The 19,620-nt window shown below is 50.9% G+C and overlaps 1 protein-coding gene across 4 annotated transcripts in view; it reads left to right on the top strand.

The window, feature by feature from the left end:
• RHBDL3 (rhomboid like 3) overlaps positions 1 to 19,620 on the top strand; it is a 50,472-nt gene that overhangs the window by 26,450 nt on the left and 4,402 nt on the right. For all 4 annotated transcript variants that reach the window (XM_058703185.1, XM_058703183.1, XM_058703184.1 and 1 more), the window contains 3 exons: positions 722 to 834; positions 6,299 to 6,399; positions 16,425 to 16,485. In XM_058703185.1, the coding sequence (XP_058559168.1) occupies positions 722 to 834; positions 6,299 to 6,399; positions 16,425 to 16,485 (275 nt within the window). The remainder of the gene's footprint in view (positions 1 to 721; positions 835 to 6,298; positions 6,400 to 16,424; positions 16,486 to 19,620) is intronic.

Below are 19,620 nucleotides of genomic sequence, written 5' to 3'. Positions count from 1 at the left end.
TTTTTTTTTTTTTTTTAATTTTTTTTTTTTTTCAACATTTTTTATTTATTTTTTGGGACAGAGAGAGACAGAGCATGAACGGGGGAGGGGCAGAGAGAGAGGGAGACACAGAATCGGAAACAGGCTCCAGGCTCCGAGCCATCAGCCCAGAGCCTGACGCGGGGCTCGAACTCACGGACCGCGAGATCGTGACCTGGCTGAAGTCGGACGCTTAACCGACTGCGCCACCCAGGCGCCCCTGAAAACATCTTTCTCTTTGAACATCAGTAGCTCTTACAAATGTGTAGTGAGCCAGAGTAACTTCGTGGCCTGGCGAATGGAGCAGATTCTGCCCATCAGGAACCCGGGCTGTGTGACTGTAAGCCAGTCAGTGTCCCTCTCTGAGTCTTGGCTTCGCATGTGTGAGTGGATGGATTTGCTGGATCTTAACTGTGGTGAGGCGCCTTCTCACTATGGCAGGTGCAGGCATTGCCAAGCACTGCCCAGGCCCTGCACTGTTCCTTCCTGTCCCAGGTGGCAGGCAAGGTATGCTGTTTCCAAGACGACCTGTCTGCATTGTAATTCCTGTCCCTTAGACCCAGACCATGAGCTCCTCAAGGTAGGTATAGGGTCTTATTCCCTGCTGGATCCCCAGCATCTTGGCATACAGTGTTTGTTGAATGAATGAATGAGTGAGTGAATGAATGAATGAGTGTATGAATGGAGTGGTCTTTCTGTACAGGATAGAACACCTGGGACTCAACGTGGTGCTGCAGCTCCTGGTAGGGGTGCCCTTGGAGATGGTGCACGGAGCAACCCGCATTGGGCTTGTCTACGTGGCTGGCGTTGTGGCAGGTAGGCAGGTGGGCTGCAAGTCCACAGGGGTAAACTTCCCCAGGGTGGCTGGGAGACCCCATGGGATTGGGCAAGCCCCCAGCCTCCAGCAATGCAGGACTCCCATCGCCAAGGCTCATAACTACCAGGGTTAGCAAACCTCCTCTGGAAAGGGGACTACCATCCAAAGAGGGAGGCATGTGATGGCAAGGGGAGGAGACCACAGGGTGTGGAACAGGCAGATTGACCGGGGTTTCTGTCTTTATACTGCCATGTTGTAGCTGTGTGAGCTTGGGGAAATTCCTTAACCTCTCTCGGCCCCCTTAGGTTTTAGGAGGGAACTAATAAGATCTGCCTGTAGGGTGTTAGGAGGGTGGAGTGAGGTGACAAATGGAGTAACAGTGCCATATAAACTGCACAGGCACAGTAAGATCCCTGTAGGGACATCCAAGGTGTGGGTGGAGCCAGGCCCACCCACCAGGCCTACACCTGTCCCCTTGATTGACCCCCTGCTGACAGGAAGCAGGTCTGGCCTAAGAGGTAGTGAGCACTCACGCCAGCTGGAGGAGACTGGGGCCCTAGCTGGCTCTGCTCACGCAGCGAAGGACCATGACCTTGAGGATGGCCGGCCCTGTCGCCAGTGGGACGCCCCCTCTCCTTCTCTGGAGGGAGGTTAGGCTGGCTGGGGTGAGCCGGGGAGAGCAGACTGCATTTCTGCAGAAAGAGTCTGCACCAACCGGGTTTCTGAACAGAGGGATCTCCCTCGTGATGTTTCCAACCTTATAGCTGGCTGCTGCTTCTCCTTCTCCTTCTTCTTCTTCTTCTTCTTTTTTTTTTTTTTTTTTTTTTTTTTTTACAAGGTTTGCCGCCTCAGCTCTTCACCTTGACAGCTGTGCCCAAGGGAGCTTTGTGTGTATGTTTAAGTAAGATCTTAATCCTTTCTGAGTGGCATTAAAGTTGTCATCAGGAGACCAGGGTGGCATTGACCTTGTAAACAATGAGCAGATAGTGACCCTGGGAGTAACTGAGGTGGCTTCAGGAATCCAAGAGGGAAGGGTCCCACCCCACTCACCCATTCGAGGCTGGTCTGCTAGTTCAGGAACCCTCAGCTTGGGAGATTGGCCCCTCACCTTCTTCATTTCTCTGTGTGCTGCGGGTGAAAACTTGGCCACCTCGGAAAGCACCCACATGAGCTTCCCCAGCATCCAGCACCTTCCACATCCTTTAGCAAAGGTCTAATGAGGATCTCTGTGTGCCAGACTTAGCCACCCACGCAGTCCCCGAGTCTTGACATCTGGAGATTCATAGCCACATTTTCTATACCTACATACCCAGAGACCCAGATGGTTAATGGCCAGGAACAGGAAAGACACTCATAACACTTGCAGTTAGTAGTCAATTAGATGGGAGTGCCAATAACCCAGAAGACGGAAGTAAGATTCAAGATGACTCAGGCCTCACCCAAACTGATGACACCCAGCAGGAAGGTAGTGCAGGTGTCACTCCCCAGTGACCCCGGTGCAGAGTGGGATGGTGCACAGACAGAAGGGATCCTTGCCAACCAGACAGGAGGGGGTGGGGCTGTATCATAAAGCAAACAACATGTACTATTCTGTCTGAGGCATTGATTCAGACCAGAGGTCACTCTGGTCACCATAAATCATGTCATTGATCTTCTGGACTGAGTTGATTGATCTGCCTGCACCCCTTCCTTCCCTGTCTACTCTGTGTGCATCCCATCTCAGAGAGGCGGCTCCATTCACAGCCAGCCAGACCCTGACCGGATAGCCAGTAGTTAGCAAGTGTCGGCCATGTGCAGGCAAGCAACCCCTCGAGGCAAGTACTATTACTCTCCCCTTGCTGCAGGTGCAGAAACAGCCTTAGGGTGTCTCAGGGACTTGCCCGAGAAGACCTAGCCGTAAGTGGCAGAACTGGCCCCAGACCCAGGCTGCCTGACCCCAAAGGCTGTGCTTCAAACCACTACCGTATGTTATGAGAACCAGAAGGCAGGCCTTGTCCTTGTGCATGTTATTTATTGTCAGAAACCAAGGGAGGTCTTTTTTTTTTTTTTTTTAATGTTTTTATTTTTGAGAGAGAGAGAGAGAGAGAGAGAGAGAGAGAGCAAGCAGGGTAGGGGCAGAGAGAGAGGGAAATAGAGAATTCCAAGCAGGCTCTGTGCCGTTATCTCAGAGCCCGATGTGGGGCTCGAACTCACGAATTGTGATATCATGACTCGAGGGGAAGGTGGGTCGGACACGAACCAACTGAGCCACCCAGGCGCCCCACCCAGAGAGGTCTTAATAGACATCAGACCCCACCATTTAGCTCCTGCCCAATGAAAATATTGCAAAGGCAAGGCCATCACATTTTGTAGCAATGACAGCCAACCTCTGCTGAGCACATCCGATACTCTGGGCCTGTGATACAGGATGCACATACGTTTTTCCTGTATTGACAAATCTTATGAGGTGGGTACCGTCACCCCCATGTCACAGGTGGTTCAGAGAGGTGAAACGACTAGCATAATTTTCTTAGGAGGACGAGGGAAGTACTAGGAGTGAGTGGGAGCCCCATGCTTCTAACCAATGCTTGAGGCTGACATGTCTCTTGCTTCTAGCTAACTATCACATGGCTAAAATTTAGGTACTTTAAAAACCAGTATCTCAAGGGCTCCACCCAGCTTTTCTTATAGATTATATAGATGATACACCACGTGTGCATCCCCAGAGACTTAACTCAGGGTTTGGCATATGTTAAGCAGCAAATATTTGTAGAACAAAGGAGAGAATACATACATAAATAAAGTTATATTGCTCAAAGGTAGATGTTCTGCTGATTTCTATTTGGATTTTTTTGTTTTAATGGCCAAGGGAGACGTTGGAAAATACCTGCTTTAAATTATTTCAGGCTAACATTATCGCAGCTGTGCATTATGATAAAGTCACCAATTTATCTGCGTGCTGGTGTGGACCCAGAACTTTTTCAAAAGAGTTCACAGTCCAACTAGAACTGGTCCCTTGGCCTGTGCAGAGGTGCGTTTCACTCCATCTTGCCATTCTATCCCCATCCTCTGCCCCATGACGTCTGGGGCATTCATACTGGCCTTATGGAACTGTCATCCATGAGGCTAGGTTCCACACAGCTTGTCCGGAATCCTGCGTGGCCCAGGCTTCCTGCTCCGGGATGACCTTTATTACTATATTGATATGTATGCATGCCCTTGTTCCCAGTCCCTCTAGTCCAGGGCTAACCTGCAGCCACTTGAGGAAATCTTTCTGCCATACACGGAGGACTGGTGAGTCCAGATTGTTACTTTCGGGATTCCAGAACCAGGATCCAAACCTCAGATCCTGGATCCCAGAATCTCGGGCTGTTGAATCTCTCTGATCTGGAAGGAACTCTTGAGGTCCCCTCCAGTGGCTGCCAAATTTTACTCCCCAGACCCCACCCCCACTCAGCCATAGGCTCTCTGTACTCTGCTACATGGGGTTAGGGGTGTGGGTAAGGTTTCCTTTGAAAAGAGGGTTTCACTGCTCAGAAGTTGGTAAGCCTTAGACCTCTTTGTGTCACAGAAAGCTGAAGCCCAGAGAATGCAGGGGCTGTGCCCAAGGTCACGCAACTAGCCAGCCACGCCCCCATTCCAGACTCCTGCCACAATCCCAAATTGACCCTTGACCCCGGGGTCGTGGACCCCTCTCCATGGGTAGGGTGAGAGAAAGGTCAGGGTGGGGAGGCTGGACCCTGGGGGCTTCCCCACCGCCTCCCTACCGCTGCGGATCCCCCCGCACCCGGGAGGCCGACAGAGCAGAAGCTGGGCCTGCAAGAGGAAAGAGGCCAGCCCAGGGAGGCTGGGGCTTCCTCTGTCCACGCGGTAATTAATGAGCGGCTCCGTCTCCAGCAGCCAGCCCTCCACAGCCCCGCAATGCAGCCTTCAGCCTTCCTTGCCGGCCCTGCCCGGAGAGCGTGGGAATCCTTTGTCATGCAGCTCCCACTGCCTGTCTGTTTGCCACCCTGGGATTTTTTTTTTTTTTTTCTGTTATATATGGCTGACCCCTTGGCTAGGCAGTAAAAAAAAAAAAAAAAAAAATCTGACAATAGATCAATACCTAATTAAAGCCAGAGGGAAGGCATGAAAGGGGAGAAGAAAGATTTATAGTCACCCTGGGAGGGGAGAAGGACTTGGGAGTTCTCGGTTCATGACAGTGCTTTTTCCTGGGAGATCACATCCCCCTTGAGACCAAGAATTTGCCATAGGGATCTCCCAGCGAGCTGAGGAGCCTTGAGAGAGGTCTGAGGGGGCAGCGAGGGGGGAGAAGGCGGATGACGTTGTGGGGGCTCCTGATGCCCAGGTGTGTCAGGCGCCCGGGTTCCCGGGTTAAGCCCAGCCTCCTCCTAAGTAGCAGACCCTACACTTGTGTGGAGCCTGCAGTTTGGCACTTCTGCCCGTCTCCACCCAGGCAGCGGCTAATTGGCTCCCGAGCCTGCGGGCATTTTCCAGTGGTGGTTTCTGCGCACTCACCCAGGCCAGCCACCTCAGCCTCTGAGCCCTGGGCTCTACCTCCTGGTTATTTTTAGTCTCTCGTGTCCTTCCCTGGAAGCCAAAGCATTGATCACACTTAAATGAGACCAGAACAATACATTTCCCTTCTCCTCTCTGCCCAGCTTCCCTTCCAGCACAAAAGTTTGTCATCCCCCAGACCAAAAGTCTACCCCCTTCTCCCCCCAGAGGGTATGACATCATCTCTCTCTCTTCCTTGGGACTTTTCAAGGACATTTTTCCTCCAGCGGAACCCCCAGTCTGGAGATTCTGTTGGCCTTTTGTCACTCGGCCGGAGGGAGGGAGGTCGGAGGTGAAGCCAAGCTGGTTTCTAGATGCCGTTGAGCAGAGAAATGCTCTGGAGCGATGGTGGAGGGTGGAGGCTGACCTCTGTCTGTACCAGTTCGGGGAGTGGCTGCCGTTGAGGCCGCGAGCGTGGACTTTGTGTCGGCAAAGCTGGACTCAAATCCTGGCTGCAGCCCTTCCTACCAGTGACTCTGGGCTCAGCCTCCTCACCTCTGCATTGAGGCTGCTGTCACCCTCCTCAAAGGGTGGCCTCGGGGGTTAAACGGGCCGATGTAAGTGAAACGCGTGGCCAGCGCGCCATACACGGTGGCCCACGCGTGGCAGCTGACCCTGCAGTAAGTACTGCTCCCGTTTGTTATCGCTCAGAGCCCCGAGGTAACGCCAAGCGGGGCAGAGTTGCAGTGACAGGCAGGTGGTCCCTTCCCTCCACTGAGTCTTCTGTAAAAGAAGTTCGAATCAGATGGCTCTTTCAAGCCATGAATGTAAGCTTCTAGGAGGCCCCAGGGCGACACCGGATGAAAGGAAGAGATGGAGCCTTTGCTCTGGGGTCTTACCCCCCAAGGCTGCTGCGTGTGAGGGCCTGGGGCAGGGGCGGGGAGTGCGCACCAGCACCCTTGAATTCCTGATGTCTCTCTGTACCAGGGTCCTTGGCGGTGTCTGTGGCTGACATGACTGCACCAGTTGTGGGCTCCTCTGGAGGGGTGTATGCACTCGTCTCTGCCCATCTGGCCAACATCGTGATGGTGAGCACCTGCTGTCCCAATGTGCCTATCTCGGCCTCCCCTCTGCATGTCAGTCCTCGCCGGGGATCTTCTTCGACTCCCCGGCTCAGGCCCAGAAATGCCAGGCAGACCTGGCTGGTATGAGGGCTCACTGACACCTCACTTTTTGCAGGCTGATTTCAAATGGGGCTCTTCCATATACGATTCGTATTTTTTCCTTCTTGCCTATGAAATTACCCATTTCCCTATGCTACCCCTTTCCCGTTCAGCTTTAAAAAGTGTTACAGTAGGGGTGCCTGGCTGGCTGCGTCAGTAGAGCCTGCGACTCTTGACCTTGGGGTCGTGAGTTCAAGCCCCACGTTGGGACTAGAGCTTAGTTTTAAAAAAGAAAGACAATGTTTGGTGTCCCTGGGTGGCTCAGTCTGTTAAGCACCCAACTCTTGATTTTGGCTCAGGTCTAATCTCACAGTTCATGAGTTTGAGCCCTGCATTGGGCTCCACGTTGACAGTGCAGGGCCTGCTTGGGATTCTCTCTCTCCTTCCCTCTCTCTGCCCCTCCCCCACTCTCTCACTCTCTCTCAAAACAAACAAACAGAGGGGCGCCTGGGTGGCTCAGTCGGTTAAGCGTCCGACTTCAGCTCAGGTCATGATCTCGCGGTCCGTGAGTTCGAGCCCCGCGTCGGGCTCTGTGCTGATGGCTCAGAGCCTGGAGCCTGTTTCGGATTCTGTGTCTCCCTCTCTCTCTGACCCTCCCCCGTTCATGCTTTGTCTCTCTCTGTCTCAAAAATAAATAAACATTAAAAAAAATTAAACAAACAGATATTAAAAAAATAATTGAAAAAGGGCGCCTGGGTGGCTCAATCAGTTGAGCCACCGACTCTTGATTTCCTCTCAGGTCATGATCTCTCGGTTCGTGAGTTCCAGCCCCACATTGGGCTCCATGCTGACAGTGCAGAACCTGCTTGGGATTCTCTCTCTCCCTCTCTCTCTACCGTTCTCCTGCTCTCTCACTCTCTCTCTCAAAATAAATAAACTTTAAGGGGCGCCTGGGTGGCCCAGTCGGTTAAGTGTCCGACTTCGGCTCAGATCATGATCTCACAGTTCATGAGTTCAAGCCCCATGTCGGGCTCTGTGCTGACAGCCCAGAGCCTGGAGCCTTCTTCGGATTCTGTGTCTCCCTCTCTCTCTGTCCCTCCCCTGCTCGTACTCTGTCTGTCTCTCCCTCAAAATAAATAAACGCGGAAGGAATTTTAAAAAATAAACTTTAAGAAAAATAATAAAAATTTAAAAAAGACAACTTTAAAGAGTATTACAATCCTTGACCACTAGCATGCATCGTAATTGTAATTCATTGCTTGTCACAGATGATTAAAAGTAAAGGGATCTCAGCAAAATTCTCAAAAAGGAAAGGAGCCTCTAAGAGGTTAAATGTTTTGTCCACAGTCACAGTGAAGATTGTGGCAAGTCGGGACTTGAACCCATACTTCCTGACAGCCACTCAGGTGTCATTCCCTTACACCAGCCTCTCACAATGTCGGGACACGGCCATTCCTTTCCCAGGCTCTTTTTTGCCTTTTCCTGAAGGGCATTCTTTTCTTAAGATTTTTGTTTTCTAAGTCATCTCTGCGCCCAACATGGGGCTCGAACTCACAACCCCGAGACCAAGAGTCACACGCTCTGCCGACTGAGCCAGACATGCCCCTCCTGAAGGGGATTCTAGCGTACTAGCTGAGAGCCCAGGCTCCGGAGCCAGTCAGCCCAGATCTGAGTCCTGGCTACTTACTTCCCAAAGAGGCACCTTGGGCACATTACTTAACTGCGCTGTGCCTCAGTTTCTACATCTGTGAAATGAGATGATATTGATAAATGAGATAAGGTGAAAATAACCTATTCAATATAAAGGTTAACTCCCTCCTCCTCCAAGAAGAGGCCAGGGTTGGACCCTGAATGGAGACAGAGTCTTTAAGGAGAGAAATAGGAATCCGTCTGATAGTCCCAGAGGAGGCCAAAGTCCTTGTTTTAGAGGCAGTCGGGAGGAGGAGTCACTGGGAGCGGCCCTGCAGGCCCGATGCCCACCAGGGAAGGCCCAGGTTCTACTCATCCCCGGTGCCTGGCCCAGGTCTGGCCAAATGGCAGGTGGTGCCAAGTAAATTTTTTTTAAGATTAAAAAAAATGTTTATTTTGAGAGAGCGCACACGTGTGCAAGCAGAGGAGGGGCAGAAAGAGAGGGAGAGAGAATCCCAAGCAGGCTGCACGCTCAGCACGGAGCCCCATGCGGGGCTCAGTCCCATGACCCCGAGATCATGACCTGGGCCGAAATCAAGAGTTGGACGCTTAACTGACTGAGCCACCCAGATGCCCCGGTTTTGTTTGTTTTTTTTTTTAAGTAATCTGTACCCCCAACGTGGGGCTCTAACTTACAACCCCGAGATCCAGAGTCGCACGCTCCACCCACAGAGCCAGCCAGGCGCCCTCCTCCCACCCCCAACTAAATTTTGAATGAAGGAAGGAAAGAAGGAATGAGCAGTGTCTAGAAACGGCATCGCTTCCCCCCAGGGTCCTCCTGTTCTCACCTCCCTCCTCTGTCACTGTCTTCACCCACGTGGAGGATGTGTGAATGCTGTTACAACGTCTGGAGTTCCTAAATTCTCCCATTTCTTCTTTATTATTTATTGTCACTGTCACCTGCCAGGCTCAACACACCATCCCTTTTCTTTTCACCAAAGTCCCCTTTGTACATCGAGAGAGAGAGTGAGCGAGTGGCAGAGGGACAGAGGGAAGGAGAGGAGGGTGGGGGGAGAGATGGACCGACAGACACCAACGACATTTACTACTCATCTGAATTTTGGCAGCTTCACGTGAGCACCTGAAGAGACACAGCAGGTGTAGGAAAGCTTGCGTGGACGTGCGAGTGTGTGTGTGTGCACGTGAACTTACACACGCGTGCGTGCGCACACGCACACACACACGGCCCGGTCCGCCGAAGATCCTGACAGCACAGGGCTGCCTCACACAACCCTTTTAAATGGGTCATTCTGTATCGGTGCCACAGCTTTCCCCAGACACAGCTTTTTCTCTGGATTCCACCTCCGCCGCTCCCCCCTCCCCCTGCCCCAGTTCCCTTCTGGAGGGGATGGAAATGCTAACAAACTCCCCTCCCCGCCCCAAGATGTGTACATGGGTGAGGGGACCGACAAGCACAACTAAGAAGAAATAAACAGTTCATAGAGAGGCCCTGTTTCCACCCCCTTCCCTGCAGCATGGGAAACAACCCTGGGACCCCAAAGTTCCCATGGTGAGGGCAGATCACCCCAAGAACCATGGGGTGGGGCATGGGGCTCGAGGAGGGAGGTGTGAAAGCAGTTTTGTTCCCGTTTACACTTCTTTCTGGCAAGTAGCCCATGGCCTGTGGTGGTGGAGATGAGCAGTCCCATCCGAGAGCCCACTACCCTTCTAGAAGGACGTGGCTTTTGCCGGCCAATTGGGAGCGTCGCAGTCCCCGGAGCATGACATATGGTAGCCTTTCCCTAGAAAGTTGTGTGATGCTTATCTGATGGTGAAACAAACCTCGTTTTCTCATTAGAAAGGTTGGTTTCCTTTCAACAAGAGGCTGCCTTTACCCAAATTAGCTCAGCGCCCAGCACTTGAGAGATGCATTAGCACGAACCCTATAGATTGGCCATTTCTGTGGGTCAGAAGCATTTAAACATTGGCAATTTCCATCTAATAGGTATGCTAGAATTTTGAATTCCCAAATGAAGACTTGTGTGTGAGTGTGTGTGTGTGTGTGTGTGTGTGTGTGCCTGCGTGTGTGTGTGCAGCGAAACACCTTGTCAGAACTGACGGGAGAAACAGCATGCTAGTCAGAGAATCTAGACGTGAGTACTGGACCGACCATCTTAAAAGCTGTGAGTTGCTTCACTTCTCAGGGTCTCCGTTCCCTCATCTGCAGCCCCTCTTTACGAGGTAGTTGTGAGACAGACATGGAGAGTGAAAACGGTGGATGTGAAAATGCTTTCCATGTGGCAAATCACCACACAGCTGGGGGATCGCGTGTGGGTGTGGGTGTGTGTTTACATATCCTTGAATACGTATAATTTTCTGTGTTTATCAATTTTGCCTGTTATCTGTAGGACCAATTAGAAAATGTGTCCCTTTTACATCATATACAAAACAGAAAAAGTGTTCAACACTTCTGTTCTCAGGACTAAGTGAGGGATTCTGCCTTAAATGAAAGCATGTCTTGTTTTTCATGAAAACTCTCTGGGTTCCAGGGGTGCCTGGTTGGCTCAGTCGGTAGGGCGTGACACTCTTGATCTCAGGGTCATGAGTTTGAGCCTCATGTTGGGTGTAGAGATTACTTAAAAATAAAATCTTGGAACACCTGGGTGGCTCAGTCAGTTGAACGTCCAGCTCTTGGTTTCAGCTCAGGTCGTGATCTCACAGTTCATGAGATCGAGCCCCATGTCGGGCTCTGTACTGACAGTGAGGAACCTGCTGGGGATTCTCTGTCTCCCTCACTCCCTGCCCCTGCCCTGCTCACGTGCGTGCGCATGCTCTCTCTCTCTCTCTCTCAGAATAAATAAACTACGTAAATAAATCAATAAAATCTTTATAAAAAACCCCACTCTGAGTTCCAAAAAGCTTACAGTTTACATCAAGGGATTAAGTTCAGAAAATATTTCAACAAAAAAACCGGATGGCGTAAAAAACTTGCAATCAAGACTTCTTAGTTTATTTTTTATTATTAAAATTTTTTTTATATTTTATTTTTAAATTTTTTTTATGTTTATTTCTGAGACAGAGAGAGACAGAGCATGAGTGGGGGAGGGGCAGAGAGAAAGGGAGACACAGAATCGGAAGCAGGCTCCAGCCTCTGAGCTGTCAGCACAGAGCCCGACATGGGGCTGGAACTCACAAACGTGAGATCGTGACCTGAGCCGAAGTCGGTCGCTCAACCGACTGAGCCACCCAGGCACCCCTATTAAAAATTTTTTTTAATATTTATTTATTTTTGAGACAGAGCGTGAGCAAGGGAGGGAGGGCAGAAAGAGGAAGACACGGAATCTAAAGCAAGCTCCAGGCTCTGAGCTGTCAGCACAGAGCCGGACGCAGGCTTTGAACTCGCAAACTGTGAGACCTTAGTTGAAGTGGGACACTTACCGGACTCAGGCCCCAAGCCTTCTTAGTTTAAAGACTAGATGTGTTAAGATACACATAATTGAATAATTTATTAATTGCCTTTTGCTGGGGCCCACAGGCCAGAGTTCCGTGATTCCATGTAGGACATATTTACTTACACTCTCTTCTATACGATAGCTGCTTCCCTAAAACATTCGAGATCTCAGTTTTTGCAATGGGACCATCTTGTCAAAGCACAAAGAGAGAGCGTTGTCTAAAAGACACTGGAGATCTCTATGTTGTAAGGTTCATTTCATTACTAAAAATCCTTTCACAGGAAATCAGTCCCCAATTTGTCTGTCATGCTTTCCCCTTTCCTGCGCTGGGTCTTTTTGAGGTCTTTTGACAAAATAGGTGAAACCGGGACCCGCCTGGGTTCCAGCCTCTGAGCTCTTAACTGGTTGGGTGAACGAGATAAATGCCCAGGGGACTGGTTACCCCCTTGTTTGCTGAGGGTGGGTTCTTTCTCACCCTGCAAGGCTCTGGGAGGGAAAGACATGAAAAGGGGCTGCAAGAGACGCATGCCCTGGGGCCGCAGGCACTACCACATTTATAGCCTCAGCAGGGCAGCAGGGCTGGCTGCTGAGAGGAGATCTTGTGCTTTGCTCCTGTTGTTTCACTGCAGTTTGGAGGGAATAATGGGGCGGGGAAATGAAGCAGCTGGTGGGAAGGGGTGACTGGAGTGTAACCCCTCAGCTGCCGGGAGAGGAGTCATTTCCCCACGTCCACTCAGCTTTGGAGGCAGGTGGACACACAACAGCCAGTGGGGACAGACGGCACAGACAGAACATGACCCTCAGAAGTGTGGGCAGATGGAGCCCCGGACTGAGGGCCCTAGTGACCTCGACATTAACTTACCATGACCTTGAACCAGCCCTCCTCGACTCCCCATTTCTTCTTTGCTAAAGTGCGGGAGATGTGACTGGACCAAGCCCGTCAACTCCAACGCCTTCAGGGCCAGTTAGGGATTGTAAGCAAGGCTGGCCCCGGGAGCGCTGGGGTGAAGCTGGAACTGCCCGGCTAGTCCAAGGTCATTCAGAAGGTTTAAAGGTGCTGTGCAGGGCAAACCCACTGTCTTTGCCTCAGGTCTAGGTGATCACGTCAGACACTTACGTGACGCTTACCACACGCCAGGCAGTGTTCTTGGTGTTCTATGTGTATGAATTCATTTTACCTTCGCAACCCATGAGGTAGGTAATTGAGGTAGGTGCTGATGTTGGCCCAGATTTACAAATGAAGACCTTAGCCAGAAAGAAGTTCTGAGCCACCTCACCGCTGGCCTTGCCAGACCAAAAATATGGACGGTGCTTTTGAAGACAGACCCCAGATAGGGCCTGAGGGAGGGAGGTATGGACCTCAGCTGAAGGAGAGAGCGGCCAATATATTCTATACTGATTTTGCCTGATATTATCACTCAGGGCACAGTGAAAGAGACGCTGTTTTTAGGTAAGATATTCTTCCAGAGATTTTTTTATTTTTTATTTTAGAGAGAGAGAGAGAGTAGGGAAGAAGGACAGAGGGAGAGAAAGAGGGAATACCAAGCAGACTCCGCACTCAGTGCAGAGCCTGATGTGGGGCTTGATCCCACGACCCTGGGATCATGACCTGAGCTGAAACCAAGAGTTGGACACTCAACTGACTGAGCTACCCAGGTGCCCCCAGAAGGTTTTTATGAGGAAAAGGAATATTGGGAGTGTTCTGTATCACTTTTTTTTTTTACATTTTTTAAATTTTTATTTTTGAGAGAGAGACAGAGCATGAGCAGGGGAGGGGCAGAGAGAGAAGAAGACACAGAATCTGAAGCAGGCTCCAGGCTCTGAGCTGTCAGCACAGAGCCCAACGTGGGGCTCAAATCCACAAGCCGTGAGATCATGACCTGAGCCAAAGTCAGACGCTTAACCGACTAAGCCACCCAGGTGCCCCTCACTTTGGTTTTTAATTGTGGTGAAATACACACAGCATAAAATTTATCACCTTAACTTTTTTTTTTTAATGTTTATTTTTGAGACAGAGAGAGGCAGAACATGAACGGGGGAGGGTCAGAGAGAGAGGGAGACACAGAATCTGAAGCAGGCTCCAGGCTCTGAGCTGTCAGCACAGAGCCCGACGTGGGGCTTGAACTCACAGACCGTGAGATCATGACCTGAGCCGAAGCCAGAAGCTCAACCAACTGAGCCACCCAGGCACCCCTCATCTTAACCATTTTTAAGTATACAATTCGGTTGTGTCAAGTACATTCTCACTGTTGGGAAATCATCACCATCCATCTCCAGAACTCTTGATCTTACAAAACTGAAACGCTGTTACCCATTAAACAACTCCCCGTTCCTCCCTCCCCCAGCCCCTGGCAACCACCTTTTACTTGATGTCTCTATGAATTGGCCACTCTCTGTGTCTTGTAGGAGTGGACTCATGCAGTATTTGTCCTTCCGTGACTGGCTTATTTCTCTGAGCATAATGTCTTCAAGGTTCGTTTGTTAGAACATGGCAGGATTGCCCTCCTCCTTAAAGTGAATGACATTCCCTTGTATCTCTGTCTGTCCATCTAGGGATACTGGTTTGCTTCCACTCTCTTTTGGTTGTTGGGAATCAGACTGCTAGGAACGTGGGTGTCACTGTTAGGGGAGAATTAGGATCCGTGGGTGGACATGACAGGGAGGCAAAGCCTGGCCAGATGATAGCAGGAAGAATTTTTCAGTGGTTAGAGCCCCTTCACAGGGCTGCCCCAGGGGTGTCACGGGGCTGGGAGGGCCATTTTGTCAGCGGCTCAGCAGTGTGCCCTCCTTTGGGAGGAGCTGGTCCTTCCGTCAGGGACTCCCCAGGCCCTGCCCATCCTACGGTTGCATCCCGGAGAGGAGCTGAGGGGTCGCCCACCGCCAGCTAACTGCTCTAGGTTAGGTTGGGTTGCCAGATCCAGTGGAGGGCATCGATTCCTGTTGTTCCCTGTCTTCTGGTGGGGCTTCTCTGTGGGCAGTTGCCAGCAGGTGACAACATCGCCTGCCATCGGCTTCTTAGCATAGAACACGTCAGCAGGCGAAGATGAGACTTCCCCACCTGAAGAGCAGCCATGTGTCGCCACCTTACCCTACGTGAAGAGGGCTCTCCAGTCAGTGAAGAACAATGGGGAAAAGGGAGGCAATGGGCAGGAAGCCGAACGCCTTCTGCAGGATTTCACCCTCTTTTTGGCAGATGCCCCGCATCCTGCTTGCTCCACCAAAGGTTCCATAAATGTTATTGTATGTGCCAATGCTCAGGGCCTTGGTAAAATTTAACACGTTCCCCCAACGTCAAAGGAGTGCGAGACGTGCCCTCAGCTGGGCCTGGGCCAGGCAGCAAAGACAGAGCGGGTGGGTGGGAGGGAACAGAAGCCCCTGGCTCTACCCAGTAGCCTCCTTCCCTGTGGCTGGTGTGTTCCAGGGAGATTCCAGACTTGCTTCTGTGCGTGCCTCTATAAATGACACGGTGCTTTGAATGCGCCGCGGGAGAGCCCCTCAAAGGAACCCTGTGGCAAAGTCTTTTGTAAAGTGAAAAATCCTTTTGTAAGATGAATAATTGTACTCTGTCTATCTGCTTTGGAGGTTCAGAGTGTCCTGAGATTCTCAGGGGAAAGAGCGATTTGTTTGAAGGCCATCTGGCTCCCCCTTTTTCCAATGCCTGATCCTGTACAGCATCCCCCTCCAAGTGACGTAAAGCCCCCGTTTGGAGCTCTCAGTGATGGGAAACACACGGTCCCCCAGGATGGAGCGTTCCATCTTTGGACGGCTCTTGCTTATTAGAAATGGAAATATCCCGAGCCTAAAAAAATTCTCTGATGTTTTCATCCATTGAATCCTCCACTTACAGATCACACTGAATATGACCTTTCCTTATGGTGGCTCACTTGATACTTGATAACAGTGAACTTGACCCTGGGTCTTCTCTTCATCTGTTTCTCACATGCAGGATTTTGGTTTCTTTCATCATCCTGATGGTTCTGCTTTGACTTTGCTTGGTTGCCGTCCTGCATCCCTTTGGCAAATGTGAGACCTGACAATTAAGGCAGCTTTCAGGTGTTGTCAGCTCGTGTAGAGGGGGCAGGGACCTTATCTTCCTAGATCTGGATTCTCTCCCTTTTCTTTCTTTCTTTTTTTTTTTTTTTAATTTTAATTTTTTTTTAAACGTTTATTTATTTTTGAGACAGAGAGAGACAGAGCATGAATGGGGGAGGGGCAGAGAGAGAGGGAGACACAGAATCCGAAACAGGCTCCAGGCTCTGAGCTGTCAGCACAGAGCCCGACGTGGGGCTCGAACTCACAGACCGTGAGATCATGACCTGAGCCGAAGCCAGAAGCTCAACCGACTGAGCCACCCAGGCGCCCCCCTTTTTTTTTTAATTTTGAGAGAGAGAGAGAGAAAGAGGGAGGGAGAGAATCCCAAGCAAGCTCATCATAGAACCTGACGTGGGGCTCGATCTCACGAATTGGGAGAACATGACCTGAGCTGAAACCAAGAGTCCTATCCTTAACTGACTAAGCCACCCAGGCACCCTATAATGTCAGGTTTTCTTTTCTTTTTTTTAAACTCTTTTTTTTTTAATGTCTTATTTATTTTTTGAGAATGAGAGAGTGCGCGCACGCGTCCGCAGGGGAGGGGCAGAAGAGGGGGAACAGAGAATTGGAAGTGGGCTCTGCACGGACATGGCTGACAGCAGCAAGCCCCAGGCGGGGCTCGAACTCACGAACCCTGAGATCACAATCTGAGCCAAAGTCTGACACTCAACCAACGGAGCCACCGAGGAGCCCCGACGTCAGGTTTTCTTAAACAAGATACATCCGCGGAGGCGTGGTCCGATCTGGAACTAATGGAACTTTCTCCTTTTGCTGTAGAACTGGTCAGGCATGAAGTGTCAGTTCAAGCTGCTGCGGATGGCTGTGGCCTTGATCTGTAGTAAGTACTGATGGGGCAGGCTGGGTGGTGTGGAGCCCTGCACCAGGCCTGGAGGATGTAAAGATAGCACAGTCCCCGCCCTCGAGGGGTGTGTGATCAAGGGAAAAAGGGAGACATGTCAATGGTATGTGACAAAGTCTGGCCCACCCTGCTACCACTTAATCTTTCTTAAAGTTTTTATTGACTTATAACATGGAACCAGAAAGGTGCGGGATAAGTATCCAGCTCAATGACCAGCACCCAGATCAAGAAAAATAACTTTTTTTTTTTTTACATTTATTTATTTTTGAGAGACAGAGTGAGATGAAGTGAGAGTGGGGGAGGGGCAGAGAGAGAGGGAGACACGGGATCGGAAGCAGGCTCCAGGCTCTGAGCTGTCAGCACAGAGCCCGACGCAGGACTCGAACCCGCAGACCGTGAGATCATGACCTGAGCTGAAGTCAGACACTCAACTGACTGAGCCACCCAGGCGCCCCAAGAAAAACAACTTCTTAATAATTTTTGGGTCATGGAGTCAGTCCTTTGAGATCTGTTAGAAGCTAGAGACCCTATCCCCAGGATAGTACGTATGTGCACATGTGCGTGCACATACACATACTAACTTGCAGTTTAGCAGGTTCACAGGCTGTAACTAATCCTTGAACCCCTGTGTCCAGGGTGTGGTGGGGCTCTCGTCGGGAGAAGTCAGTTCTGCCTGCAGAGGTCATTTTGAGTGTCCAGAACAGAGACCAGCTGCAAGAGGACATTTCCGGCAAAGAAAGATACAGTGTATGGAGGGAGGGTCATGGCTGTCAAGTCAGTTGGCGAGACTGACATGTGAGGTTTGGGACTGTGTGTGTTAGTGGTCAGAGATAATAGGAGTCAGGTCATGAGGGCCGTAAATGCAAAGAGAGAGGTTGGAGTTCAACCTGGATGTGCCAGGAGGCCGCTGGAGGGCTTTAAGCAGGGGAGTTACTGGCAGATTCAAGATTCAGGAGACCAGTCAGGCTCAAAGTAGAGAAGGAGTTGGGGGTGGGGAGTGAGACCAGAGGCCTTATTAGAGGCTCATTTGAGGTGATGAGCCTCTTCCAGAAGTGATGGAGGCAGAGAGAAGAGGGGACACACGGTCTGTCATTCAGGCCTCAGAACACAGCCATGAAGAGGGTTTTTTTTTTTTCAATTTTTTTTTAATGTTTATTTGAGACAGAGAGAGACAGAGCATGAATGGGGGAGGGGCAGAGAGAGAAGGAGACACAGCATCGGAAGCAGGCTCCAGGCTCTGAGCCATCAGCCCAGAGCCTGACGCGGGGCTCGAACTCACGAACCGTGAGATCGTGACCTGAGCTGAAGTCAGACGCTCAACCGACTGAGCCACCCAGGCGCCCCGAAGAGGGTATTTTTTATAAGGCTTGGTTTACAGGTAGACACTGGGGACACACTGCTGGCCCAGGGCCACCCAGCTGGCGGTGATAGAGGCAGAATTCAGAGCCAGCTTGTGCCATTTCTAATGCCCACTCTTTAGCCAGGCTGGGCAGGAGCACCTGGGCTGTCTGCCTGGGTCCACCTGCTACGTGGGGAAGAGGAGGGTGGGCCAGAACAGCCATGGGCCTGTGTGGACTGCACTTCCATCCACTTGCACATCTCTTGCTCGAAGGCCCACAGATTCTTTGAGCCAGGTCAGTGGGGGATGGTGGGGTGCAGTGGAGTGGGGGTGGGGTGAATGTTGCTTCCCTGTCTGCTCAGACTGTTTGTATGCAAGGAAGGGAGGAGAAGCCTGAATCTTGCTGTTTAAAACAGTCTAACTCTAAGCATCATAAAAACAAAAATGCTGATTTTGGAGGTGGGGACCAGTGTCTTTCAAACCTCCTTTGTGGCACCCAGGGCCTGCTAAGCAAAGACAGGAAGATACCCCAGGGCCTGGGTTGGGGGTGGTGGTCAGGGAGGACACAGCGATGGTTCCCGGCTGCTCCTTCTCTGCCATCTATCGGCCATCCTTGGAGTTGCAAGGCCCAGGCCAGAAGATTAGGCAATTCCCAGGGGATGGTCATCCCTGGAGGCGCTGGCACCCCCGGAGTGGTTAAGGCGGAGAAGAGCATAGTAGCTCATTAAATGGCACCTGAACAAGTGCAAAATTCACCTCAAAGGACTTCCTTGCAATCTGTCAAATTTGCCTTGGTTTCCTCATCTGTGAAATGGGGATGAGAAGGCTTGCCCTAAGTGTTGTTTTGGTGGTGGGCAATGAAGTGGCAGTTTCCCAGCGACCGTCCTTTCAAGAGAGTGCATCCCGTTGGACTGGATGACTCAAGACGTTCATGCAAGAAGAATGAATTGGAGAATGGGATGGGGGCTTTTTAGACTCTGTTAAGAGAGAAATTCTAGCACTCTGTTGGTACTGTCTATTCCCAGTCCTTCGTTGCCCTTTTCTCCTTCCATCCCGTGTTTCCAGTCACAAAAACACTGGTTCTGAGGGTTTTCTAAAGGTTTTGAAGCAATACATGAAAACGCTTTATAAACTGTAAAGTGCTAGCACATATTGAAGTTGTTATTGATGCTCCAGCAGTGCGGCCTGGTAGTTAGAGGCTGAGACTGTACAGATGGGGAAACTGAGCCTCCAGGACCCATGCATGCGGAGGAGCAAGGGTCTTTGGGTTTCAGCACAAGCTGTCCCCTCTGCCTGGAATGCTCTTTCTTCTTAGGATCTTCTCTTGATATTTCACATCTCTGCTCAAATTTCATGTCTCTAGGGAGATCTTGCCTGATTCCCCAAACCAAAGGATCCCCCTCCTTAGGCCCAGCATTGATTGAAAGTCACCTGTTTTCTCCCCCATAGAATTTTTCTTACTGGAATTATCTTATGTCTGTAATTGACGCTGGTCGATTGCCAGATCTGTAAGCCCTGGGGGAACAGAGGTTGGTCTGTCTTCACTACTGTGTCTCCAGCGCAGAGAACAGACAGTGCTCAGCCTAATGGGTAGTGAATGAATTAATGGGTGGGTGGCTGAGGCAGGGGGTTGGGTGTGTGGATGGATGGATGGATGGGTGGGTGGGTGGATGGATGGATGGGTGGGTGGGTGGGTGGGTGGATGGATGGATGGATGGATGGATGGATGGATGGATGGATGGAGTGAGTGAGCGAGCGAGTGAGTGCAAGGCGTC

This window comes from Neofelis nebulosa, chromosome 16 (assembly GCF_028018385.1).
Source record: "Neofelis nebulosa isolate mNeoNeb1 chromosome 16, mNeoNeb1.pri, whole genome shotgun sequence".
In the NCBI taxonomy this organism is placed as follows: Eukaryota; Metazoa; Chordata; class Mammalia; order Carnivora; family Felidae; genus Neofelis; species Neofelis nebulosa.
Note: the sequence above shows the minus strand (reverse complement) of the source record. Positions and strands in the feature narration are given on the sequence as shown.